The 27,169-nt window shown below is 46.7% G+C and overlaps 1 protein-coding gene across 11 annotated transcripts in view; it reads left to right on the top strand.

The window, feature by feature from the left end:
* Positions 1 to 27,169, top strand: part of LOC144162409 (aldehyde dehydrogenase family 3 member B1-like) — a 176,119-nt gene that overhangs the window by 124,665 nt on the left and 24,285 nt on the right. For 8 of the 11 annotated variants that reach the window (XM_077692928.1, XM_077692926.1, XM_077692927.1 and 5 more), the window contains 10 exons: positions 10,129 to 10,181; positions 10,448 to 10,591; positions 14,827 to 14,922; positions 16,071 to 16,292; positions 19,989 to 20,152; positions 21,496 to 21,726; positions 23,034 to 23,160; positions 24,695 to 24,765; positions 25,707 to 25,822; positions 26,698 to 26,996. In XM_077692928.1, coding sequence (XP_077549054.1) covers positions 10,129 to 10,181; positions 10,448 to 10,591; positions 14,827 to 14,922; positions 16,071 to 16,292; positions 19,989 to 20,152; positions 21,496 to 21,726; positions 23,034 to 23,160; positions 24,695 to 24,765; positions 25,707 to 25,822; positions 26,698 to 26,996 — 1,523 coding nt within the window. Of the gene's footprint in view, positions 1 to 9,261; positions 9,530 to 9,789; positions 9,873 to 10,128; positions 10,182 to 10,447; positions 10,592 to 14,826; positions 14,923 to 16,070; positions 16,293 to 19,988; positions 20,153 to 21,495; positions 21,727 to 23,033; positions 23,161 to 24,694; positions 24,766 to 25,706; positions 25,823 to 26,697; positions 26,997 to 27,169 lie in introns of those variants that run through there. The other 3 variants (XM_077692931.1, XM_077692932.1, XM_077692933.1) reach the window with 3 other exon arrangements.

Here is a 27,169-nt window from a genome sequence, read left to right as displayed (position 1 = left end):
TCTATTGTCCCAGCAATCTCCTCCCGCAATAATTATGAAAATTCGTTCACTATCACCGAAACTACGCGCGATGAAAAATCGCGCGTAAATGTTTCCTCTCAACTCAACCGCGGGCAACGCGACGAAAGCTGCGCGCTCTCTCCGGGAGAGGGGGGCGGCGTGCGGCGTTCTGTTCGGTCTTTGTAAACTGGCTTTCCCACACAGTGTGCTGCGCAGTGAAGCCTACTGAAGAAATAGGTGGTAAATGGCGCTAACGCAGCGGAAGCAGACAACCGACGACGATCGGGCCGCAGGCGCCAAGCGCATGCGCAATGGCTGTCGGGAAACTGCGGCGCCAAAGGAGGCTATGAGTCACTGCCGCACGTGCAATACGAGTCGTCTTGAGGGGTGTAGGTACCGACGCGGTTGAACATGATGCTTCTGGCGATGGCTAGAGAGTGGAGCGAGCTTCGGAGGGGGCTTTCCCGGGGGCCGGTCAAGTGGCGATGGGTGCGACAGTAAAGTTAGACAAAAAGTTCAATAGTAGGTCAGCGCAAGATCCGACTATAGCTTTCGGCTTCGCAGTCTTAGCGAGTTCTAAGCGTCCCCTTAATTTTAAAGACGATAGTCTTTCTTGGGCTACTTAAACCCAGAAATTTTGGTCTGTCTGTCTGTCTGTCTGTCTGTCTGTGTCTGTCTGTCTGTAACTTGATTCAGCCACCCGGCCAAAGTAAAATGCTTACAGCGCAAGTCTTATATACTCACAGCCAAATGTAAACGTCTAAGCCCGGTAAAATGTTCATACTTGTCATGTTTGTTGAACAAGAACAAGACATTACGCAAATATAAAACAGGAAATTAGTACACAAGGGATATTTACAGTGTTCATTTATTAAAAAATTCATGGATGCTTGTTTTTTCGATAACAAATGATATTCTACATCTACTGCAGAAAACCGCCGCCTGCTGTTGGCTGCGCAACCTCCTGGCGGCATATGAGAAATCACTCGGCAACAGCAAAGAGAGGTTCCACTAGCTAGGTTTCATGTTCTGCTTGGAACGCACGTGGAGCACGGCAACGCGGTTCTATAAACGTTGAAGTCGGCCGCCTCGATTCACGCGCGTCTCCGCCGTACTGCAGCGCTCGGATCGAGGAACCGGAACACGGTAAATTCAAATCGCCTAGAGCAAACCTTTAGTGTGTTTACCTTGGGATGAGCGCGACAGAACAGGAACCGCATGAAAGGTGAGCGGGAAAGCAAAGGGGGGCATTTCCTTGGCAAATGTCTACAAAGACTATATCGTCTTTTAACAACATTTGCAACGAAAGGAGCAGATACGCGGCCATTTTTTTTTTTTTGTAAGTAGGAACACCGTTGGCACAAACGTTTCTAGATTGATCAAGTAACGTTGGTTGGCACAGCATTGGGTTCGAACTTTTTCCACACAATCCACGCGATTCTGCTCGTAGCTGTTGTCTTCGAAGTGAGCTAGACAGGGACCAGCGGCACGCTCTCGGCACGCGCCCCGGCGTCTGCTTTTCAGAAAGACCGAAAGCGAGAACGGCCGTGTATAGAGATTTCGGACTAATCGGAAGCCCTCCACTACGGCGCGCCTCATAGTACGGGTGTAACTTCGGCACGTTTAAAGGCCATAATCTAAAAAAAAAAAAAGCTTTCTCGTGGCATTGAGAACATTGAACGCCAAATACGCAAGAACAACCATGTCAAGCAATCCCAGCGTGTAGATAGCAATATTATCTGTTTGTCATTCATTGACTTAATGCGGCGTCACCTGCATAACGTGCGGTGAAAGCAACCCAACAACTGAATGACACAGCGCGAGAAAACGATAAAGAAATAGTCCAAATTAGTTCTTGCACAAACCAATTCCACAGTAGCAGCCGCAGCAGAAGCAGCATATCTGCCCGTGCTTTTTGACTTTATGGAATGTTTCGGCGCCGGCCGTGGTTCGCCGGTTAGCGCCTAGGCAATAAACTTCAAATTTAAAGAAAAAAACAGCAAAGGACGTCTGGTACGCCTTCCAGAGCTTCCGCTCAGGCATGCTTTCCAGGCGTGCATTGCATACAGTGCCCTGCATTATACAATCCCGGAGTAAAACGCGCGGTAGGGAATGGCCTGACAAAGGGGACTCAGACCGTGGTTCGCCAGCTAGCGTTTTGTAAAAACAATTAACTCTTAAAAAAAAAAAAGGGCGCTGAAGGCACGTTTGGCACGCACCCTCGAGCGGACGTGTTTTATTGTACGACCTCGGAAGCAAACACGCAGCACGCAATGACCTCGCTTTCTTTTATGATAGTGTAATCGGATGACCTTGCTATTTATTTGCGCAGCATCTCTTTTACGCCCAGACGTGAACTATATGCTACCACTGAACTGCTTTTGCCTACCCCCAGGCAGAATCGATAAATCGCCTTAAAACGTAGCGCTGAACCGACAACACTTACTCTGCAGACGCACGGGGAGTTGGCCGGTCGTCAATTGAAGCACCCTACCTCGACCACTGATTCCGTGTTCCATTTACTTCTGATCGGGCCTGTACGTGCCGTATTTGATCGCAACTCCATAGTAATGTTTCCTGGAACACTATACACCGACTCAACAAACAGGGTCACGTAAATGGTGGTGTCGCTGATGACAGCTGGTCGCATCGGACATGCCGAGCGCATGAGCGCTCGGCTGCGTTCAGAAAATACGATAAATTCTGGGTGCATGAAAGATTGCTGGTCAATCGTAAGCATGAACACTTATATTGATGCATCAGAACACCAAGTAAGGTCGCAGGCGAGCTTGAACGGTGAGCCATGGTTTGTTGGCCCAAAGGGCTCAAGCGCACGAAATTCGTCGGCACCACACGTGTGCGGTGCAGTCGCGTACGTGTTTGAAGGTTCGTTCGGAACTTCTAGCGTTTACAACACCATTTTTACTGCTGTAAAAAGAGTATGCGTTAAATTTCTAGCACAAAGAGTTTGTTTGACAAGCTTTTAAGCACCGATTATTTGCGTTATGTTTTGCAGCCCTTAGCCTACCGCACGAATGAATCATGATGCGTCATAATTCTAGTGCGTTCAAGTAGTCGGTGAGCCAACTGGGTGCTCTCCCTTTTTCTTATTATAGTTTAAGTGAAGTGCGGGAAAATGTGGCATGAGTGTTATTCCAACGGCAAATCTTTCGTACGAATCAAACTTAGGTTGTAAGTTGTAAGTTGTAGGTTAGGTTGTAAGAAAACTTAGGTTTTCTTAGGTTGTAAGAGCGTTATTTGTAGACAGTGATTTACACCCCTAAGTGTGTAAATCATTTTACAGTGCACTTTCAGGGTGTAAGTCTCATTGCAGGTCGTTCTGCAGCACACTCTTAAAAAAAGGTCGTGGCACTTACTTACAGAACACTAACCAGTTATTTGTCCCAGTATAAACTAGTTGCTTAGTGCTTTTACTAATTGACCATGCATAACCTAGTGAAAAACTACGCGTGACAATGTGGATCAGCTGAGCGTGAAGAACGACACGCACACGCACTTAGACAACAAATAAATTAAGCAAGAAAGCAGACGAGATGCACGAGGAGAGCGAGTATAACTTAATTACCTCAGAAGTGCATCTGCTCTTCTAGCTTTTATACCCAGCAGCGGAAAGTCCTCTGATAGAGTCGTTGGGCTTGCTGCAAAAATCAAACATTTTTTGCGATAATTTCATATTTATGCATTTTTAAGGTGAGCATATACAAGTCGGCATGGGGATTTGCAAAAACTTTTAAATCGTGATTTGGAGTAGAAAAAGAGCTGTAGTTGTTATGTTCAATAATTTATAGGATTTTCTTTCACTATCAGGCAATGTTGGCGTCAAACAAGCAGCAGTCACTAAGTGCACGGTCTAGACTAGTAACGATAGCATTTAGGTTCCATACTTAGTGGCAGAGCCTACGTATCGTTCTGCAGAGCAGTAATGTTCATATAAGTTAGTAAATACAGCCGTTACTACCTTTTTACGAGCTTTTTTTCTTAAGAGTGCCTCCCATACTCTAAAAGAGTTGGTTCCAATTTAGCCTGACCTAACATTACCTAAACTAAAACTAACCAGACCTAAGCGAACATAACCGAAGGTAATTGGGCCGTGAAGACAATATACAAGTTTTGTTCATTAAAAAATGCTTTGTTCCGACAACAGTGATACCAATTTTATCGCAAACATCAACGAAGTACTCTAGCAATTAACGGAAGAACTGAAGCAGTGGCGAGCCTCCAGCCGCTTTCTGGCGGTCCCTTTGACGTATCTTGTTTGTATGATTGGCGGCCCAGAGCCACTGCCAAGAAGCATGACGGCGCAATTGTAGCGGAACTTCTAGTTCTGTTTGATTGTAGCACTAGAATACTGGGATCCGTCGATTTACCAGTCCCGGACGGTCCTCGGGCAGTCCGAGGACTGCCTTCGGACTTCCCCCGGGAATACATGGGAAAAACGAGTGCCGGAGCGCGACCCAGGCAGTCTGCAGGTGATCCGGGAGTGATAATCTAGGAAACCCACTAGCGTGCAGTTAACACGCTGATAACTGTTTTAGGGGCGAAGCACCTTAGGGTCTCGGGCTGCCGGCGTCCCCTGTCGTCGTCGTCTCATGTCGTCACGGTAAATCAAGTTGTCGACCCATGGTAAAAAACACGTGTATAATGGAGGATAAAACCGGTTCAAACTAAACTACCGTAATTTAAACTAATTTAAATTACGCGAGTAATCAGAATTTAATTGAATTGATAACAAATTTGTTTAATCTCGAAATTGGTTTCAAACACCAGGTTTTTCTCATGTAAAGCATACTTCTTAACACGTGTGACTCCAAGGCAACTTATGACCAGTCTGTTTCTCATTTAATTGGTTAAATCCGGTTCAATGCAAGAGAGGGCGCCACCACCTCAGCAAGCACGCGATTGCTCCTCCCACCGGCGCTACTCCGGCGCCCAATCAGCGCGCGCCGTGGGGCAAGAGAGAGACTTACAATATTTGAATACACTTATACACTGCGTCCTTCGCCCCTTCCCAGGTTTCACGTTAGTGGAGATGGCCCGGGATATTTGTAATGTCAGCCCGTGATACGTCACTCCTGTCACTGTAGCGCGAAATTTAAGCGTTTTCTCTGTTAAAACATCTTTCGTGGCCGGAATGAAACTGTGCGAGTTGCCGAAGGCTAGTTCTTTCAAATTGTACAAGGTAGTATTTTGTATTCAATGCACATTCTGATGGAGGCGAAAAGTGAAAACGCCCGTGTGTACGAGATTTCGGCGCACGTTAAAGATCCCCATGTGGTCAAAATTAATCCGGAGCCCTCCACTACGGCGCGCCTCATCGCCTGCGTTGCGTCGGCGCGTTAAACCCTACAATCTATTCAATGCCCAGTTAACCAGATTGTCTAAAATTTCCTTTCTGCAGCATCGAGTACAGAATAAGGCTGTTTCAACGTAACCTAACCTAAGTCTAGCCTACCCTAACCGCGTTGTGTTTTTCAACTTCCTTTCATCCAACAAGCGCGTGAAGCAGCAGAGTGACAAGCACAAACTGCTCTCCTCGCTTAAACAGATATATACGCTCGTAAAACAATAGGCTCCTGTACTCGCGGCTATCGTCGTCAAAAATGCAACAAAGAATCTGTATCTGTGTCACGTTCTAGTTCTGGCTCGCCCATTGTATAAATGATAACAAATCCAATTAAGGAACTATATATACCCTTCCAGATTTCATCGGTAGCTCCGAGAGTGAACTCTGACCGAACTATCTGTGGCGTTCCGCTCAAACGCCACTTGTCGGACACCGACCGCATTTCACATTTAATTCACGACGCACCGCATTTCACGACGCAACAGGTGCGCCGATACATAAACGCTGACTGCACAAGTCAGCCCATAGTGATGTGACGTCACGCAGATGCGGCGGGCGAGTTAGAAGTGTTGGCGAGGGTACAGTGAACTATACGTAAATCCTATATACGCCGCAATGTGCCAGGGTGTGGGCAAACGCCATTTTTGTGCGCAGAAAGGAGGAGGAGGTTGCATCCACCGAGGTGTCGTGGCACTTAAAATTGGTTTCCGCTCGTGTAATTGAGACGATGATTGGTGCATTACGCTAGCCGACCATGGACAGAAGTGAAAATCGATCAGAACAGTCGCATTTGGCCTTCTTAACGGTTTTTAACGAACACAAGCGGAGTGTGAGAAGACGTATAAGTATGATGGACAGTTGGTGATCATGCACGTTGGCTAAACAGCGCAGTTCTAACGTAGGCAGAAGAAAGAGGAAATAAATAGGACCAGCGCTGTTCCGTCCCGGTCAACGGACGGAACAGACGGAGTGCTAAAACTCTCTGAATTCAAAGCTTTCAACAGCCATCGAAATTGTAGTGGAGCAGGGAATTCGAGGCCCCTCATTTCAGTGAAATTACGTTCAGTTCGAATCCGTTTGAAAGGCCACAACGCATTAATTATATGTCCACCTTTTGTCGGGGCAGAGGATGCGCGTGTCGAAGGCCCCGGATGTAAATCCTAAGCCGCCAATTTTTCCTTTTTTAAATTTTATTCTCCTCACACTGTGGGCCGTTTTTATGACTATCTTTCGTTTACCCTGGAAACCTGTTTTTCGCATAATGAGGTATTTAAAGGAGCCATAAAGACAAAATACAGCTTGTTTATTTTGAGAGAAAAAAGCTAGGTAGCCACGAAAGACGTTTTTAACAGAGAAAACGCGAAGGATATTGCAAGACTTGCGAATTTCGCGATGCAGGGATGTAATTTAGGAGTGGCGTAATATGGGCAGTAAAAGCATAATATCAGCATGCTTACAATGATCCGATCAATCGGGTCTAGGGACCTTACACGATCGTCCAATCATAGTTCCCGGCATGGGCTTAGATCGGCGGCCGTCAGGCGCCCAAACAAGATTATGTGACGTCACAGAGAAATTGCCGGAAGGAGGCTGTGGGGTCGCCACTGCTGCATCTGTTTCCATAAAAATCTTACTCATTCGAATTTTTCGGTAAAATCATTATCATTGTTATTCTAAAAGAGTAGCATTTTCACCTAACCAAACTTACAATTTGTCTTCATAGCTCCTTCAACGCTTTGCGCATTAAAACCTGCCTCGATCAATTTGCTCTACCCGGCATACTGGGCCGGTTATACTGGTCCGAACTAAACCGTAAAACTGGACTTGGTGCTGTGCCGAGGGTGTCGCTGCGGATTCGAATGGAATGTTTGCCTTTGTCTCAGAACGCCTTCAAGCGACGTCGCTTGAAGGTGTTCCGACAGAAGACAAGGAACAGAACAAGGAACTTGAACAAACAGAAGACAAGGAATCTTCTGTTTGTTCAAGTTGTCAGCTGCCCAAACACACAGCTCCCACAATCCCGCACGGATTGTTCCCTCTCCCACCGCCCCAGGAGAAAATTCCTGTGGACGCTCATGTACCAGCTATTTGCGGTTGCGAAGTACCTTCCACGTACTTTCGCCTGCATGTCTTCTCACGTTGCGCAGGAATCTACGTGCGGAATACGAATCGAGCCGAGACGTGACACCACCAGCTTCCGCCGCTTCGTTACTATCGGCCCGCGACTTATGGTGCAGCCGAGCGTTCTTACCCCCTCGCGGGAATTTATAGCCAACGAGGAAATGGCGCGCGGCGAAAGGAAAGGCGAAGCGGCCAAGGTCCGCCAAGCAGGGACAGTAAGAAGAGAGCTAAAAAAAAAAAAAAAGAACGGAGAGGCGCATGCGACTGGCCGTCACGTCGCACGCGCTCGAAACAACGCTTAGCGACGAGCGATCGAGGAAAAGGAACGCGGATCGTGTCGCACGCGCCATTAATAACGTTGCAGACGATTCCTTCCTATACCGCAGCTGAGCAAGAAAGCTCTGAACCACTTGGACGAGCAGCATTGGTTTCTGTAACGGCTTCTATATGCAATGTCGCTTCTAATGGTTTTAATTGATACGTCAGTAATGGTTAAGACCCCTTTACGCTTGCTTCGATTATTGTTTAGCTTTGCCTGAAAATTTGTGTGGTACGTCTGGTAGGGGCGAACCACGGATGTGTTCGTTGCACTTGCAAGTTAACCCCATAATGCATTTCGGCGGTCGGTAATGGATGGGAGCGATGTTAATAAAGCGTTGCAACAATCAGTGTTGCTTCAAGAAAAGGGAATGACGCGTGCGTGTACAGTCACGTGAACATGGCTTCCAATACGCCATCATCATAATAGTAGTGATCATCATCACCATGACCATGTTTGTGTCCATGGAGGACCATTGCCGGACGAAGGCCGCTCCCATTTTCCCCCTGTCATTGTTGCCTTGTCACGCCCAAGTCTAATTTCAACTGGATTCTGATTTTCTTCCTCCGTTAGTTTAATGGCGTTCCTGTAGTTCAGTCGCGTATCTCTAATATTCGCTCTGCTACCCTGATTTTTCATAGGTTTTTAGTTCGCCGCATTACACACCTAGCCGGAGTCCATCCTTTCCTTTTAATTTGAGCTACTATGTCTTTCAACCGAGTTCCTTCTCTGATATGGGATGCGCGTTTCCTGTCCCTAAGCGTAACTCCTACCACAGATTACGATTTATCCGCGACGGGAAAAGTAGCCGTATTTTTCAAGCTACTGCGAGCTGTGTGCACGTGTTCCGTATGCGAACTTAACAGCACGGCGTCGACTTTTTATATGTGCTGCTCAATCAGAAGCAAAGCGGGGAAAAATGAAGGAAGCGATACCCGCAGCAGACGACAGAAAATATATTCATTACTGGCCACCCGTGACGAATGACAATAGTCATCCTAGCAGTGGCTGTGTTTACGCTTGGGCGACGATGAGCAAGAGGGAGGCGGTGTCATTGTCTCACTTAACGACTAGGACGCCAGAAAAACAAAGCGTTGTCGAGCGTAGAGGTACACGAGCGTGCGCTAGTCACAACGACGCAGTAAAACGCAGATCGAGTCTAGCAGACGGCACATAGCGCTTGATTTCCATTCCTGCCGCGGTGACAGGCGCGCCCGCCCGCACAGGTGGTATGGTCTTGCTTTTTGTATTACACTCTGGCTGAGGAAGAAAAACAAGAAAGCTAGAGGAGGTCAGTTGGTGGCCTTGATTCGCGCGCGCCTCAAGCGCTTTCGAAAACGCCGTGTCGCTAGTGCTAGCAGCGCCCGCTAGGCTCCCCCGTGGCGCTGCGGGCGCTTGGCAGGCGCTGATTAAAAATACAAATGGATAAATAAACGCCGACTCCGTGGTCTCCGCGCCTCCTCCTCTTCTCCTCTCTATCAGTTGCCAGCACGCTTGTATTTCGAGGAGTTGGTGGATGTTCTGCGCTTATGGGCGCTTGCTAAATCCCGCTTGCGCGCTTGTGTTCGTCGTGGTGTGAAGCGTCGTTTCGTCGTCGTCGTCTTCTTCTTTAGCCGGAGCGGTGTGTTGTTCGAAATAGTCACGAGGTGAGAACACAGTGAGGACGCGCAGCCTGTGTTGTTGCTAGTGGTTCTACCGCCGAGGACTACCCTCCGCGATCATGTGTACGTGAGTCGACGTGGTTTGTGAGTGCGCGCGTTTAACCGGACTGCTACCCCGGCGGCCGCCGCGATGTTTCTGCTTGTGATTGCTTTCGGTCTAGAAAGAACGCGATCTAGGTTACGGCGGCCGTGCCGTCTGGAGCTGCACTTTCTTCGGCGGAGCGCCTCGTGAATGCCGTCTGCCGAGGGGGCGGCTGCCGTGGGGTTTTCCTTTTGTTTGTTTTCAACTGCGGCGTTCGTTGATCAAGATTGCCCCAATGGGCACCAACCTCCCCTCCCTCACCGTACCGTTCTAGAGAAACAGAAACGGCCGCAACTTTCGCCTCGACCGCGCAAACTTCTCGTGGTACTGGTTTTTTTTTTTTGCTCGTTCGTGAACCATCTTTCTTTTGACTGCCCTCTTCACTTTTCAAAACTAAATCGGTTTCAGTGAAACTTAGGTCAGTGCCGTCGTTGGAGGTGGCAACGTCCCAAAGCGGCGCTTACGTTGATGGGACTGGGTTTTGTTTCAACGTCTTGTGACAAACGCACCGGAGGTTAAGCTATATCGCTCATTCATTATCGCCCCTCCCTTTCCTTTGTTTTTCTCTACCACGACACAGCGGCCCAGGAGGTTGGTGAAGGCGACGACAATATGGCCAGCAGCTACGCCAAGGTATGTTGTAGCTTTGTTGCCTGTGTCCCGGTTGCAGACGATCTGCCAACTGTGAACTAGCAGACGGCACAGCTGCGGCTGTCGTCTGCGCGAATTTTAAACTGCTTTCTCGCGCTTGCCACCTGAGCAATTGCGAAAGCGTGACCAAACCCTTGTCATATAGCGCTGTATTTTCGCGTATTGCAGTTCTTTCGCAGTAGGCTAGCGTTCTTGTGTGTCACGACGATGAAAAATAACTTTTTTTTTTTACGTCCCCGTAACGTCAGCGAATGGACGAGCTGCGGAGGTCCTTCAAGCTGGGCAAGACGCGGCCTACGAGCTATCGCATCGAGCAGCTCAAGGCTTTGGACCGATTTCTCGTCGACTATCACGACCGCCTCGTCGACGCCCTAAAGGAAGACCTCAACAAGGTCAGTTGATCGCTGACGTTGCCGTCTCATCTCGGATTCCGCGTACGCGGCCGTAAGGTGTTTCGCCTCTCGCGCTGCGTGCTTTGATAAGTGGGCCGCGACCAACCCGGTGAAATTCCTGCGGCTGCCGGCAGGTCTAGTGAATTTTGGAGAACATTGTTTGTCTACGTATTTAAACTAGTTTGACTAGGCTGTGAAGGGAATTATTCGCTCTTCCTCTTATATACGTTTATATGCGCATTCGGAGAAAATGAATAACCCAAATTTTGCTATAAACAACATTGCCTAATATATGACTAGGCATATCTGTGTCTTGAAGATACATCAAGCGTACCTGCGGAAATATTTGAGCGTCATGTTGGAAATAACCTTGCGGACTTGTTATGAATATGTTGAACATGCGGAAGGGATATGTGGTAAATTGGTTGGATGTACAAAGCAGTTGGGCCAAAAAGAAATCAATAGGAATTGTATCGATAAATTCTGCTCATGGGGAAATTTTGAAGGGCACAAAATTAAGAAGTTAGCAGAGTCAAAGTCAACATTTATCGTGGTTTGTAAAAATTCATTTCGCTGTACAAATTTGTGATGACACTGTTAATTCTGCAACTTTATGATTTTCATCACCAACCATGCAGGGAATGAAACTGCTTAGTGTCAGTGCACGCATTTTTAAGGGTATATGTAAGGAAAAAGTGTTTGATTCTTGTCAAATGTGAGATGTTAGTTTCTTGATAAAAAATGGGTCCAAGCAAAAAAGAGTGAAAAAGAACCCGGCAGCATTGTTCATCTAAATCCGATAAGATGCACATCCATTAAAACCAATGCAGTTAGTTGGAAAATGCGTACAGTTAAAGGGACGTATAACCATAGGAATTCTGTCAAGTTAATTTTTTGCCTGAAATGCGTGTCGTAGAGTTATTTGCAAAGGCAGTGTGTGTGATCAGTTTTCCAAATAAACGGCATACTTTATTGACCGCGCCGAATAACACAAGCACTTAGTTGCCAGTTTTTTCAATCGTTATTGCACCGTAACCAGTTATTTCACACGAATGAACACAGTACGGCATTCAAAGTAAAGCGTTGTCTAGAGGTCGCTTAATTGTAGCAGGCTGTCCAAAATTCTGTGCTCTTCCACATTGTGAAGGAGTCTGAAGAGTGCACGAAACAAAACACGTTTTTTTGCTATGTGCGATTGAGCACACTTTCAAGTAATCAGCTGAATGAACCTGTTAAAGACTAGAGCTTTATGCTAGTTGACAAACATGGGGGGCTGTTTGTCGCCCTCCCATAGAAGCCCGTACATTCACAGCAGATGGGCATTCCACAATGTTCACAACTTCAAAGCGAACTACATAATTGTGACAAGCAAACGAAACTTCTGTAATAGTTATTGCTTCGCTGGGAACTATTTATGGCGAGTACCGTATTTTCACATGTATAAGGCGCACCAAAAATGTGAAAATTTCAGGGGTCAAGTAGTGTGGAATATGTGCGAGGTATTTCCTTCAGTGCAGCTACACCACAACGTGCATTGGGCCGTGATGCCCCTTACAGCAGTAATGGTGACCCAGCCACTGTTATCCCATTGACAGTGCTTATTTTGCGCACACAAGCTCAACAATATACCAACGTGAAAAAATGTACGCGTCAAGTCATCTAGACGGCTATGTAAGTTTTTTTGCATCAACAAATGTGTAGTGTTGCTTGAGTGGTAGATTTGGTCCATCCTCTTATGTACAAAATATGCAGGCAAATACGCGGGGATATTTTTTTTTTTATTCGTCGACGGAAAGTGGGAGTGCGGGTTAAGTGCAGGGGCGGAGTATACGCGCGAAAATACGGTAAATGAAACTCGCCGTAATGATAGCCATCTTAAGACCAATTATTATGATTTGTTTCGGGATATTTTCGCTCAGACAAGAGTTAGAGCTGTGTTCTGTAGCCATAGACCCACCATAGACGGCTGACAGCAGACAGAAATTGCGTAACGTTTACCACTTTGCTTTAAACGAACTATTTATGGCGAGTAAGTGAAACTCTGCATAATTATAGTTGTCCTCGCAGGCAATTTCAGTATGATTTTTTTTTCAAAGATACTTTATTGGAGTGAGCTACATTTTAGGCTAGCTCTAGAGTGAGCATGTGCGATTCTCTGTCGACGTGACATCCGTTGTCGCATGCTTAATGAGTAAAGCGAGACAAATGCAGCCTGGCCGTAAAACTGTCCTGGCATGTCCGTCAAGTGCTATATCATGAGGCCACCAGGAAAATTGAAACGCTCAACATTGAATTATTGCTTATTAAGGGGAAAGCCTTAAATTCTCCATTCTGCTAGAATACCGTCGTTGCTGTCTGGCACAGAGTATGTAGGACTGCTGCTGTCAAAAGTTAATGAAAAAAAAACTTTACCATTCGTTCGTAAAAAAGGTTCAGGGAAGCGCGGAAGCTTTCGAGCACCAAAACTGCGTCAAAACCTTTCCTGAGAGTACGTCCAGTCAGTCATCAAACCTTCAGACCTAAATCGCAATTGAACGAACCCAGGTGACAATTTTTAACGCACTAACTAAACGCATCTATGAAGGATACCGGTACGTGATGTATGAGGTAAAGGTATAATACAATTGTACGCCTTCTTCATAATTGATGCATGTATTGTCTTGTCTAGAACTGTTCCTTTTTTGCAATTTTTCAAGTGACTGTTTTGATGCAGTGGAAGGCTGATTTCACGCATTCATGCCCTGTGGCTAGAGATTGTGTCGGGGCTTTTCGGTCAACCAACCGGTCTGTGGGGAAATGGACGGCATTGGTACCATTGGTACAGGACGCCATTGATACCACTGTGGTACCATTGGTACCACAGGACGCCATTGGTACCACTTTGATAAAAAACGCAATAAAAACACAAGCTCATGTGGGACTTGAACCCGGGTCTCCAGAAAGTGAAGTAACACTGCTACTTCCACATGTTGGCAGCAGTGGAATAAAAGTTACAATATGTGTAACCTGAATTTGATGGCATGTGAGTAGAACAGAGTACCTCAGCCGCTCAGAATTCTGGGAAAAGCTGACACGTGTTTCATGTCTACTTGTTGAATCAGTTCACACTAAATGACGAAAAAATGGAAGGAAAAAAAAACGTAACACAAACACAACGTAGCAGCAAAGGAGCCTGTTAATCAGAAACGAAGCATAAGCGAAGAGAAGCAAATACAATATAGCAGCAAAGGAGAGAGAGAGAGAGGGACAACTTTATTACGCAATAATGCGAGAGTGGTTCCTCAGTCCAGGAGCAGCAAAGGAGTAATTTTTAAGTACCACCAGGCCTTCACCTTCGAAGCCACCGCTGCGGCGGCCCAGTGGCTATGGCGTTGTGCTGCTGAGCCCAAGGACGCGGGTTCGATTCCCGGCCACAGCGGCCGCTTTGCTGATGGAGGTGAAAAGCAAAAACGCCCGTGTGTTCAAGATTTTGGCACACGTTAAAGATTGCAAGGTAATCTTAATCCAAAACCCTCCACTACGGCGCGCCTCATCGCCTGTGAAGCGACAGCGCGTTGAACCCCCATAATCAATCAATCAATCGCCTTCAAAGCCAGAAGCAGGCATAAGTGCCCTGAGGAATTGCTTGGAAATCTAAAAATCTGCCTTGAAATATTTTTGTGTGCATCGCTAATTCTGCGTGTGAAACTACTTCGAAAATTAATTTTTGATTCCCCTGTAGTTTGATATATCTTGGTCCTTGTGCAAGTGTTGGACCCTTTTCATGGTGCAATTGATTCCACTCCTGGTAGCGAGACTAGCTAATCTTGTCAGATGGACAGATAACACTGAAATCTATAAAGCACTAAATGTACTTTGCTTCATTGCACTACATCAAGAACGCTTTGGTTCTGTTCAAGCTTCATTGCAGAGGACAAACATTGTCTGCAGCGGACTCAACATGCTGTATTTTATCTTTTTGCTTTTGCAGTAAGTGTAAATTTAGAGAAATTTAAGCCGTAACTGTCCACATAAATTAAATCTTGGTACGAAGTTCAGGACGTGACTTCGTGTTCGTGACTGGATTCCACTTTTTGGTTTACTGTGTGCTTACACTGTCCAGGAAAACCCTGTGGTCAGCAGACCCTGTGTCATAGGTGCCAGCAATCACACCTGAAATGTGCGAAACTTCAGGGAAATTTTGGAGTGTGCTTTGCGAGCAGTTTCCTTTAAAAATTTTCAATTTATTTCTGCAGAACAAATTTGAGAGCGTGCTCTTCGAGATCCAGTACACTCGCAATGAAATCAAGGGCACCCTCATGGAACTCGAGAAGTGGGTGAAGCCGGAAAAGGTAAAGACTTGCCATCTCCTTAATGATGCACTCTTTTATTTCTAGAGTAGCAAATTGGTTTTTCTGTTGTCTCATTGGGAGTTTCTTATGCTCTGCATATCCCTGCCTCTTTGATACATTTTTTATTTATGCACATTTATGTCTGTGTTTGCCCAATTCATTTTAATGTGGAGGCATTAAACGGTGAATCGAGTGAAAAAGCCAGTCTTCGGCGTTTGAAGTTTCATTGACTGTGACGCGTTCCGTAACATGTGCATCGGAAGCAAAATGGAAAGCTGCAAGGTGTTCCATAACATGTGCTATGGAGTAAAAGTATGGCACGGGCATATGGAAAAGCGGAGCATGTTTCTTGTTAAACCAGTTTGATTTCGGCATGCGACGAGCTGAGCTTTGCGCAGAGCTGTGCACCTCTCTGCATTTGATTGTGCATTAATACTTTAGCACTTACAGCTCGTAAGGGGTGCTTAGGTGTCCTCGGATATTTCTTTTTTTTTTTCGTTCTCCTGTCATCGGCATTTCATTCCTTATCATCGCTCTCAGCTTGGCCTTTGAATTCTCGTTGTATCCTTTGTTGTAATTGAATAGTGTTGATAAGAAAGCACCCAGTGACATGCAGGGGACGTCGCAATACGGCGAACTGCTGTCTTCTAGCTTACGGGCAAAACAAATACCCAAAAGTCGTGCTACGGATTCAGGGCTTGAATGAACAATCGGTATGCCTTGTTCCTTAAATTTCTAGCGTTTCAGCACAAGTAAAGAAGAAAGATGGCCCAGGCCTAAGGCTTGTAAACCTAGTTAACATGAGCAAAAGCAAAGGCTACGTGCCTAGTGTTTCGTGAAAATTTACCTTTGCTTGAGATTTAACAGCGTGACGTCTAGCATCTTCTTCTTCTTCTGCATGATTGGGTTTATCCTTTGGCTTGCGTTGAAGAGCCCAGACAGGCCAGCTGGGGCGCCATCGACGATGAGACTGAGCGATAAAAAGCAGGCGAAGCGATTAGAAAAGTGCAGCTTGTGCGCTGGGGGTGAAGGTCTCTTGCAATGCTGTGAATGACCTTGAAAGATGTAGCATAGTAAAGCTCCCGCTTTAAAAGGCCCTGACCCTCTTGTTTAGCCGAGAGAGATGGTTGCCCCTCCCCTTTCTGCAGGCGCCCAAGAACATCATGCTGATCATGGACCAGGCGCTGATCCACAGCGAGCCCTACGGCCTTGCCCTGATCATCGGCGCCTGGAACTACCCCGTCCAGCTGACCCTGTGCCCGCTCATCGGGGCCATCGCGGCCGGCAACTGCGCCGTGGTCAAGCCCTCCGAGCAGGCGGCCGCCACGGCCAAGCTCATCCAGGAGATGGTGCCCAAGTACCTCGACCCCGTGAGTGGCACGTGCCTTTTCACTTCGAGGCGCACGCCTTGGACCTCTCGGACTTTCTGGACTGCACGAGATACACAGAATTGCACAGAAAATCAGAGCGTGCGCGGAAAAGGGGAAACGAATGGAAATTTTCAAAGGGAAATTTTTTCGTCGTTTGAAGCAAATTTGACTCGAAAACTGGACATTTGAAAGCTCCTGATTTTTTGCCAACAACCCCATACTCTGGAAATGCAGAGAATATTCTCGCAAGTAACAAATTGTATGCGTTCCATGCATTCTTCTGAAGGCCCAGTTACATGCTTCTGTAATTAACGACATACTCGTGTATCGATGTAAACGCGTGGAATGTCACCCACTACGCCGGCGAGGACGATAGCGGGTGACCCTTCGGCAGCGGCCGTGACCACACCGGTTACAGCACTGCCTAGCTTACGGGTTCTCCGAGGGGCCTTGCGAATGCTTCTGTGAAAGCCTTGCAGATAGCGGGGGCCCCTGCTTTGCCCAAGCCCTTCCCTTCTTCGCCCTGACAAAAGGGATAAGAGCAGTTAACGTAGTATTGTGCAGTGTGCCCCTTTCCACAGGTAAAAGGATTACCGCTCCCTAACGACTTCTCGCTGAACATTTTTTGTGTGTTTTTCTGACTTTTGGCAGCTTGAGCTTGGAAGGGCTCGATGGTTAGCCGTAGAATATGTTGCAACTTGAGGGCGGTGAGAACTAGCGTCGCTAAATAAAGGCTTTTAGAGTATCGGCACTCTTTTCTCTCATTGTTATGTGCCGCCGGGATTTCCATTGGTCGGTCGGCAGCACGTGATGTTTGTTTACATATGGGTGCAGCCATTTTGTTTTTGGGCGCTTCTCCTCTCTCTCTCTCGGCTGCGCGGGCGCTAGAGCGGCCGGTCGCACTCTGCCCGTCACAACCAGCGGGGGTTTCGTTTGGAGAGATGGCAACAATGCAAGACAGAAACAAAATGGCCCCCAGACACCTCCGGGTGCGCGAAGTGGCGGTACTCTCAAGCGTAGCTTATTTAGTGACACTAGTGAGAACTGTCCTAGTGAGGTAAGAGTTCTTGAAGCCATAAACGGCTTTTCTTGTGTTTTCTTTAATGGGTGTTCTTTTTTTTTTCTGTTTGGACAAGTGTTGTCAGAGCTCATAGGAACTGTATACCTTCAGAACACGTTGAGAAGTTAACTTTAATTTAAATTCATAATTTGTTACGAATCCATTATATAGTAAAATACAAAAATTTATTTTAAAAGGGTAGTTAGAAAATTGTTACATCGAGTTTTGTGTCATTTAAAGGGGCCCTGAAAGGCATTTTGAGCACACTAAATGAAGTAGCGCAATCGTTAGATTGGGTCGTCAAGGTCATCTGGGCCAAGTATTACTCTTTTACGCGCAGCGGAAAGCTCACACTTTTGTTGCAAAGTTTGTCGCTTTTTTCTCACCCTTTCCTTCGTGTTTTTGGACGCCGCCATCTTCACATGTCTACATCATCGATTCCCAGATGTTCGTCATGAGCTAGACATCCTGCTATTGGGCGGCTTTTTCACGCACTTCCGGCAAAGAGATGAGTCGTCTGCTCAGCGTCGGCTCGCCGGCTGATCTGCCGGCGGAGTGCCGGAGTGCTTGGACATTTAACGACAAACGAAACAAGTGTAAAACAAACGCTTCACCGTTTGTATTGAATGCAACACGGCCATAACACGACATGGATATTCTCTTACCGGAGTACGTTCCATAAAGAAAGCGTTGAAGTCCCGTGGCACTTCTTTCGTGCAATCGCAGAGAACGCCCTGAGCCGAATGCCCGGGTTTGACGGATACATTTTTTTCCACTTCAAAACAATCCAGAGATGCGTTTCGAACGAACACAACGTCACAACATGCGTTGCAAGTCTGAACCGCGATTGACAGACGATGGGTTGCCTCCTCCTGCCCGTCGTAAATTCGGCACTCACCTCGCGCGCGGTTTGCGGGGACGAACAGCAAGTCACTTAACTCTGGCGCGCAAGCCGAGATGGCTTTTAGCCACGCACACTGCACATACCCCATGCGAGGTTGAGTCGTACGTCGCTCGAGAAAGATAATCCAGAACATGGGAAGCACTATCCACCCGCAGAAGCACAACGCCGCATTTCATCGCGAAACAAAGGCGTCCACAACACACACACCATCGCCTCCTGTAATGCCAAACGCATCTCACACTTCCTAATGAGAGTGAGTGGTACGTCTGCAGTGCCCACATGTCGCGAGGTGGGGCCGCGAGCTGAACCGGGATCACGCAACCGTAACTGACCTCTGGGGCGGTTTGTGCCTTGTTGCCAAGGCAACCGATGTTTGAGATCGTCAAAGAAAGGCGCTCGCTCCAGCGCTAGAAAGCTCAGAGCCGCGCCGGAGCATGTTTTGCCAACGTTGCCGCTCTCCACCACGCGTCGCCCCAAGCTGAACTGGTCACATGATTGAAGCGTTTTGTGCACGGGTTCTGCATCGGTTTAAAATTTCTTTTTCACATGGCGCCGGCAGGAATTACCACCACCGCAAAATAAGACCCGGCACCAGCGGGGCCACATCTGATACGGCGCTTTTTGGATAAACAGTGTGCGGTGCATGAAAGGTACCGAGCGCAAGATCCTCCCCAGCGGCTGCGAGTTCGCCGCCGATTAAAAGTCACGTGCTGCACTGCAGCAACGCACACCGCGAAAGGGCAAGGCCAGGCCGCCGCACAAATGCGGCCAGATTTTTCGTTTGCTTATCCATGCTTGAGCGGAGTGCGGAATTCATGGTGTCAACAAAACTTGCCCGTAGCAGACGGCAGTCGGAGGAGCGTAATGCGGAAGTACGTCACCGCTGACTAGCGCAGCATCATGGGAGGGAGTGCTCGCGCGCCGTCAACAGTTGAAAAGAGGAGGAAACGCGGCGCGACGATAATGCGCGGTTTTTTATTTACGATTTCTCAGGTAATACTCATCGCTTTAACAAAATTCTTGCGGGAGGAGATTGCTAATACAGTGTCTTATTTGGTTGCATGTAAATCCATGTGTCGGCGGAAGGTATTTCAGGACCCCTTTAAATCAGAAGTGTGTATTTGATATTCGACGGCAGTCTTTTGACTTATTCGTATTCGATTTGTACTAAAAAATTTTCAATATTTGCACACCCTTGGTTTGATCTCTTATTTTGGAAATGATGCGAGTCAGTGATATATCGGCTTTCTCACCTAGCAGTTTGTGGGCTGAGTCCAACTTAGTTATCACCCCTCAGCACAAGTGTCGGACGTCTGAGTTTTGCCTTTCCTGGACACATGTCTGGGAGACGAAGTACAACTTAAAAAAAGCAGCTTCTGCTAACTCACTCAATTCTAGTCTAACCCAGCAAAATGGATTTTTAGTTGAAAAAAAAGGTACGCAATATCCAAAAATTTTTTTAGTTTGCGCTACACGATGGGGGAATAGTAAAAATGGTTATCAGCGCTATTTGCTCATTCATATTCAAGCGGTACGATGAGACTGAAAGGGCTAGTAAGTTGCCACTGTTTTGTTTATTTTCCTTCTCATCTAACACAGTGATGGGAAGGAAGTTTGCGATTAAAATTGCTACCATTGTTATTGGATCAATGCAGTATTTTGAATGAACCAGACTTGTGTTTTGTCTTTGTGGCCCCTTTAAATGTGTCGCAATCCCTTCCCGCCGTTGCAGGAGTGCTTTGCCGTGGTCGTGGGTGGCCCCAAGGAGTCAGCGGAGCTTCTGCGGGAGAAGTTTGACTACATCTTCTACACGGGCTCCACCACAGTGGGCAAGATCGTCTACGAGGCGGCCCAGAAGCACCTCACCCCAGTCACCCTTGAGCTGGGTGGCAAGAGGTGAACGCCAAACCTCCCGTGCACCCCGGTGGCCAGATGTAGGGATTTTTCCCTAGGACGGTTACTTTTGCTTTGACTCGCTGCTAGAGGAGGGTCGCCGCGCTGAGGAGCCAGTTCTAGGGACTTATCCCTAGGATTTGACTTTTGCTTGCACTTATCGGCTCTAGAAAAGGTTTTTCGGTATCTGTAAGATTCCTTGCTAGTGTAGAAGCTTGGTTAGTACGTGGCACATGACTGAAAACAATGCAAGCATGCTGTTGAAGGCAAGAGGATGTGTGAACGACAGCAATGAGTTTCATCCCACTTGTTCCTATTTTATAGTTGCAAGCATCTCGCATGTTCCCTGGGTCCTGTCCCTGTTGTGTATTTTGCAAAAGTGTTCAAAACCTTGTTCTTCCAGCATCTTGTCTGTAGTACTGCATCTGATTTGTTGTTGATTTTATTGTTAAACACACTATCAGTGATTGGTTTGCGACAGGGTGCTAGGGATTCAGGCTCGTATGGCCATTTGGATTATTACTTGCAAGTGATGGTTCTGTTGCTTTTTAAAAGCTTTTTAAAGGCATTATCCGTTGTAATACGGAATTTGGATCTTCGTATTCGCTGTGTTGATTTTCCATATGAGACGACGGTTCCATAGAGGGAAGCAGATTGCCTTAAATATAGAACCAGCGCACTTGTACAGTGGAAGTGGCTGCATGCCAGTGGAAGAGGCTGCATGCGAGTGCTAACAAGTTAAAGCCAAGGCCTTTCTAAAAACTGACATTTTTCGAGCGGCAAGGAGGTGAATACGCGTGTACTCCGCCTTGGAATGTTCCACGCTACTCATGTACTCATGCTGGAAGAGAACATCGATGTTTTGGGGACATAACATAACAGATTGGAAGTCCCATTAGACCCGTCCAAAACACCATTGAGCAATTTGAAGGTGCAATTGGTTCCAATTGATTCAGTGGTGTTTTGAACAGGTCCAATTTGAACTCCAAAGATATTTCTCGGCTGGGATATATGTCGTTGCTGCTGCACAACATACTTGGCCTTACATGGTGCACTGAAATGGCTCTGCAGTATTGTCAGTTCAAGGCGCTGCTTCTCTCTCTGTCCTGTTTGCCTGTACTCATCTTCATCTTTATCATCATCATCACAGTCATCTTCAACCTAATAATCTTCCACCAACCCCCCTCCTCGTATTTGTCCTTCTCCACCTGCTCATTGGCACACTCGTCTTCTTCATTAACATTGTCCTCCTTCTTATTGTCATCCTCCTGTTTCTCCTCTTCATAATCATCTTCCTCCCCACCATCTTCCTCGTCCTTTTGGTCATCCCCCTCCTCTCCCCGCAGCCCCGTGTATGTGGACGAGGCGGTGGACATGGAGGTGGCCTGCCGCCGGCTCATATGGGGCAAGTACGTCAACGCTGGCCAGACGTGCATCGCCCCCGACTACGTGCTGTGCCACGCAGCCGTCTACGCGCGGTTCGTGGACACCTGCAAGCAGGTCATCACAGAGTTCTACACCGACCAGCCCAAGGAGAGCAAGGACCTCGGCCGCATCGTCAATACCAACCACACCAGGCAAGGAAGGCTGCGATTCGCCGGAAGTCTGGGTGGGAAATTTGAAGATGCGCTTCTCCACTGGAGTCGGACGGGAAAGGGCAGCTTTGTACCCGAGGGACTGGTCAGTGATTGCGGTAGCAAAGTTTTAGAGTGGCTTCGTTATTGACGCGTTCAAGCTTGACTTCACGAAAACATTTCGACTTTGACGCAAAGATCGGCCCCTCTTGGGGTTGTGGTTAAGTTCGCGGCTGTGTTAAGAAACGGAAGCATTGTGGTCAATCCCCCACTGTGAGAGTCGCCCTTAATACTGTTGCGGTCACGTGCTCTTCGGAAATCTAGCGCTATCTTGTGTGCATTGAACATTTAAGCAACTTCAGTGATCTCTAGAAAGGGTTGATCTTCAGTACAATACCGATGATGTATAAAAAGTTCCAAATGGTGTGAAAGATGGAAGGCTAGTCTATGTCGTTATTGAAATGCGATGATGACATTATTGTGCAGTAGGCAACACAGTTGTTTGTGTGGTAGTAGTTTTGTAACTGTGTGCAAGGAGGTGTGACAGTTTTCTTTTGTGGGTGTGTAGAAATTTAAGTACGTAAGCGAAAATGTTGAAGGTCTTCGGGAACAGCAATATAAATGCTCGTGGAGTGCCACAACTTATCGAAATTAAACCGAAGCTCTGTCTTGGTTGGTCAAAAACAGCAAGAGCTTGACTTTTATTTGTTCGGCCACCGTAAACTTGGTGGTGTGTCTATAGTTTATTGCTCGGAATACTAGCACCTTTCACGACACAGGTCTGTAGCAGTAACAGTGTTCCGAGGGACTTCTAGAAAGCTGCCTTTCCTTTGTTAAAATCTCTGTAATTTCACTGTTTGCATGCAGCTATGTTTGTATGTAGAGGTCTTCTAGGTTTCAACATGCAAACCTTGCATGTTTGTACAGCAAAACCTTGTTACAAGAGACACTCCAGGCACCTGGGAAACGTCTCTAGTAACCAAGCTCTCTTGTATGCCATGTTGCTAACATGACAAGCACAGGAAAATCAACCAAACTGTCTTCATTCAAATGTCTTTTATGTGCAAGTGTCTCTTGTAGCAGTGTCTCTTGTTACGAGGTCTTGCTGTATTGTATGACATTAATTTCTAAAAACCCTAGGATTGCTCATAGCCTATACAGAGAAAATTGGTTTGGGGCATTCCAGGTTGATGCACAGCTCAGCTTGTGCGCAAATGGTCATCGAGTCTAGAATTTCCTCCTGCCTCAGCATTGATTTTCAGCTGCTGACATCGAGTCTTGAGCCAGCTCTTCCTGTCATTTCATCACAGGCGGATAGCCAAGATGCTGGAAGGGGTGCCGGTGGCCTTTGGCGGAGACGTGGACGTAGACAGCAAGTACGTCGCACCCACGCTGGTCACAGAGATCAAGGGGACCGATGCCCTCATGCAGGAAGAGGTGAGTGAAGTTTTGAAGCGAACGCCACCGGTGCTGTTGCTGCTGTTGTTGTTTGGTCAAGAAAATGGCTGCCTTCGTGAAGAGTAACTACCGTATTTTCCGGTCTATGAGTCACACTTTTGTATAAGTCGCCCCCCCTCAAAACGGCAGTTTTTCCGAAAAAAAAAACAACGTATATAAGTCGCCCCGGTGTATAAGTGTGCACAAAACGCACTCGTTAATCAGGTAAAACCCGTAAAAGATCAGTTTGTTAGAAAGTTCAGCGAAAGTGCATGGTTGCAGCGGCCGCCGCCTCTGAACGCATCCCCCGGTAAGCAGTGCTAGACAAGTGCATGTACCGTCCAAAATCTAGACAGAACTAACTTCTCAAAAATGGTTTATTGATACACACAGATGGCATGTACTTACAGACGGCATTTAGGCAAAACCATGGAAGCCTTCTTCCTCCGACTTGCTAACAGATAATTCATTCATTTAGACTATAGAGCTGTCTCTCTTAACGTGCGCCAACATCACGCAGTGCACAGGCACCTTTTCGAATGTGGACCACGTGCAGCCACCGCGTACCAAATTAATTCCATACATAAGTCGCACCGGTAAATAAGGCACACCAACGAAAATTTCAGAAAAAAACTGCAACTTATACACCCGCAAATACGGTAAATAAAAAGCATGTGTGATCCAATGGGATTTGAACCACTGAGCTATCACTGCATGTCACTAGTGACAGAACAAAAGTTGTTGCCGTTGTCGTCGTTCCTTTTTCCGTGGCGCATACCCACTACTTAGGGTATTGGCCAGAAAGGGGAAGCTTTGAACGGCTAATGTGCTTGCTTTACATGATTCGCAAAGCTCCGAATGGGAAGCGTAAAAGTTGTCGAATCGCATGCGCCTCGCGCTGTAAGTGGAAGCAACGGAAGTGAAGAAAGAGGCGCAGACATGGGGAAGCAGAAAAGAGGCAGAGGCAGGTAGAAGCAGTCTGCACTGAAAGAAGAAAACGAAATGCATTCAGCTGCGTTCTTTTTTTACCACCATTTTCCTTTTCTGCTTTATAATTGTAAGCCTCTTGATGTCACCTGGAGGATGAAAGCGTCTTCTACAGCGTACAAACATTTTTTGTCCTGTCGTAGGAATCTGTTGTCTGCCCCCACACTCTTATCGTGTCCTCTTTCTTCTGCTTCTCAGTTAGCAATTCCACCACTCAAATGGTCCAGCTTTTTTTCATCTTAGGCATCACTACTTATCCCATCCCATCGCCACTTATTTCTCCCACTTGAGCTAGGACGTCTTGTGCACCAGTTTGTGCCCTAATCCACGACGTTCATTTTCTATTCTCAAGTGCCGTGCCTAGAATCCCTGTTTCCATCGCTGCTTTTCCTACCGCACCAACTAAATGAGTAAGGGACACTCTGTCCTTAATGTTTCCAGCTAGCTCAAGTCTCGCTGAGCTTCGTGCCTGAGCATTCTTGCTGAGCGTACAGACTAAGTGGCGAAGGTGTAATTGCAAAGTGCGACACGGTCTTCTTGGTTGTAGATCTTTGGTCCTGTGCTGCCGATTCTTCGAGTCAACAGTGCAGACGAAGCAATTGAGTTCGTCAATGACAGGTTTGTGCATCTTTTTGCAGTATGCTGTGGCCTATTCTGCTTTTTTTTTTAAAACAAACTTTGCTGTCTTCGCCCCAGCCGGCAGCTTTGTTGAATAGGCTCAAGATTCTCTGATTGTGTTATCTAAGATTAAGCCTCATTCCCTCTGTAAATCACTTATAAAACTGCGTATGAGAACCATTCTTCCTGATTTTTTTGTCGATGTGTTAGCGCTACAAGCTTCTCACGATTGATCATGTTTGATTTTTATCGTTTAATTCAAACTTGTTGCTTCTGTCGGGGTATAAAGCTATGTGACATTTCGTATTTGGCTTATTTGATTTTTTGCCCCAGGTGAAAATAACATTTTTTTTCTAGCTGGATTATCGAGCCAGAAATTTTTCTAGAAATAGGCAATATTTTTAGCTAGAAATTCAGTTTCTAGCTGGATTGAGATTTTGTTCCAGCTGGCAGCTATTACCTACAGCTAGCATTTGTTGGTCCAGCTGGAAGAAAAAAAAAACGTGCAAGCCGGAAATAATTGTCTCTAGCTGGACTAAGAATTTTTCTAGTTTGAAGCTGTCGATTCTAGCTAGAACCTATAAATCTAGTCGGAAATGTCATTGCAAATCATGATTTCTTGCTGGAAATGCTTTTTGCATTTTCACTGTGGCGCTTACTTTGACAGCATTTTAGTCCCCCCCCAGTGGAGTGATATTAATTCCCCTTGGTTAGTGAAAGAGGGTGGGTTGTATTCCAGGGTATAATTTTTCAATTCTGTTTTGGCTTTGGCCACTGTGGCAGGGGGCTTGCAGCACTGTGAATACGGGTAGCTTGCCTTATGAACCGTATGTTTGAAAGTCACATTTCTTGTGAAATCGCATTGGCACACTTGTGCAATCACAATTGTGCAATCACAGTGGCAATTGACGATGACCCCCCTGAACGGACGACGATTGCAGGGAAAAGCCCCTGACGCTGTACGTGTTCTCGTCGCGGCAGAAGGTCATCGACCGCTTCATGCACGAAACCACAAGTGGCAGCATCTGCGCTAACGACACCCTCGTTCACCTCTCGGGTGAGCGCGCCTTCTTTTTTTTAATTCTCAACGCTGCAGTGTGTCTCTTCTTGAAGAGGCCATGGAGAGAAAGTGTGGCTTTGCTCCCGATAACAGTGGTACCAACGTTATCACAAACTTCAAACAAACTGCTTAGATATTAAGGGTGGACACTGTTCTTAAAACAACTTCTCTTAATTTTCAAGTAAACTTTGTGAAACTTGTCAGTCTTGCTGCTTTTTTTGCACTGATTTCGAATATGCCATTATTTTTTCAGCTGGTCAATTAGTTTCCAAGATAATTAGATATAATTAGCCATTTTTGGAGGAACAATAGATAAAACTGTGTTGGTCACAAAGCTATAATCTTTATATTTTCCAATACTACGAACCCTGGTGAATGTAATGAGAGAATCTGTTTTTTTTTGATGCACCGCTTGGAACTAATTCTACAGCTCATTAAACCTTGAAATGGGCATCCTAAAGGGGTCGTTGCCACTCGTGCCACCAGAGTGTAATGAGCTGTAAAATTAGCACCAAGCGATGCATAAAAAAAACGGTTCTTTTATTGCATTCACCAGGGTTCGCAGGATTCAAAAATATAAAGATTACAGTTATGTGACTAGCACTGTTTTTTTTATTGGTCCTCCAAGAATGGCGAATTATCTCCAAATATCTTGGGAACTAATTGACTGATTCTAAATATAGTGGCGTATTTGAAATCAGTGGGAAAAAGCAGCAGGACTTGCAAGTTTCACAGAGCTGGCTTAAAAATTAAACGGAGCTGTTTTAAGAGCAGTGTCCCCCTTTGACTGAGACAAGTGCACATACAAGGAGTAAAGGAAAGCTTAGTGCTGACCTGATGCTGACCGACCGCTTGTGCCGTCGTACGCGCAGTGGACACGCTCCCCTTTGGCGGCGTCGGGCAGAGCGGCATGGGGCGGTACCACGGCAAGTACTCGTTCGACACCTTCTCCAACAAGAAGGCGGTGCTGGTGCGCAGCTTCAACCCCATCGGGGAGGCCTTTGGCCGCAAGCGGTACCCTCCCCTGGACGAGTTCAAGCTCAACTACTTCAAGCAGCTGCTCATGAAGCGCTCCTCCCCCCTGGGATCCCTCTGCTGCTCCGCCACCCCCTACCTGCTCGTCTTCGTGCTCGGAGTGGCCTCCGCCTTCCTGCTCCGATACGTGCTGCACGTAAGTAGCGGGCATCATGTCCATGCTCTCGGTCTTCACTGTGTATACTGTCCCGTGTATTTACGTGCAGTGGACTCTCGTTAACCCTTTGATGCCCAGTGTTGCTTAGGAGCAACAACTCAAACAATATTTTTTTTCCCTCGCACTTTGCGTTTTTTTTTTTTCGACACTTA

Source organism: Haemaphysalis longicornis, unplaced genomic scaffold (genome assembly GCF_048455015.1).
Source record: "Haemaphysalis longicornis isolate Haplotype H1 unplaced genomic scaffold, Haemaphysalis longicornis Haplotype H1 scaffold_12, whole genome shotgun sequence".
Taxonomy (NCBI): Eukaryota; Metazoa; Arthropoda; class Arachnida; order Ixodida; family Ixodidae; genus Haemaphysalis; species Haemaphysalis longicornis.
This window is presented reverse-complemented; position numbering and strand designations above follow the sequence as displayed.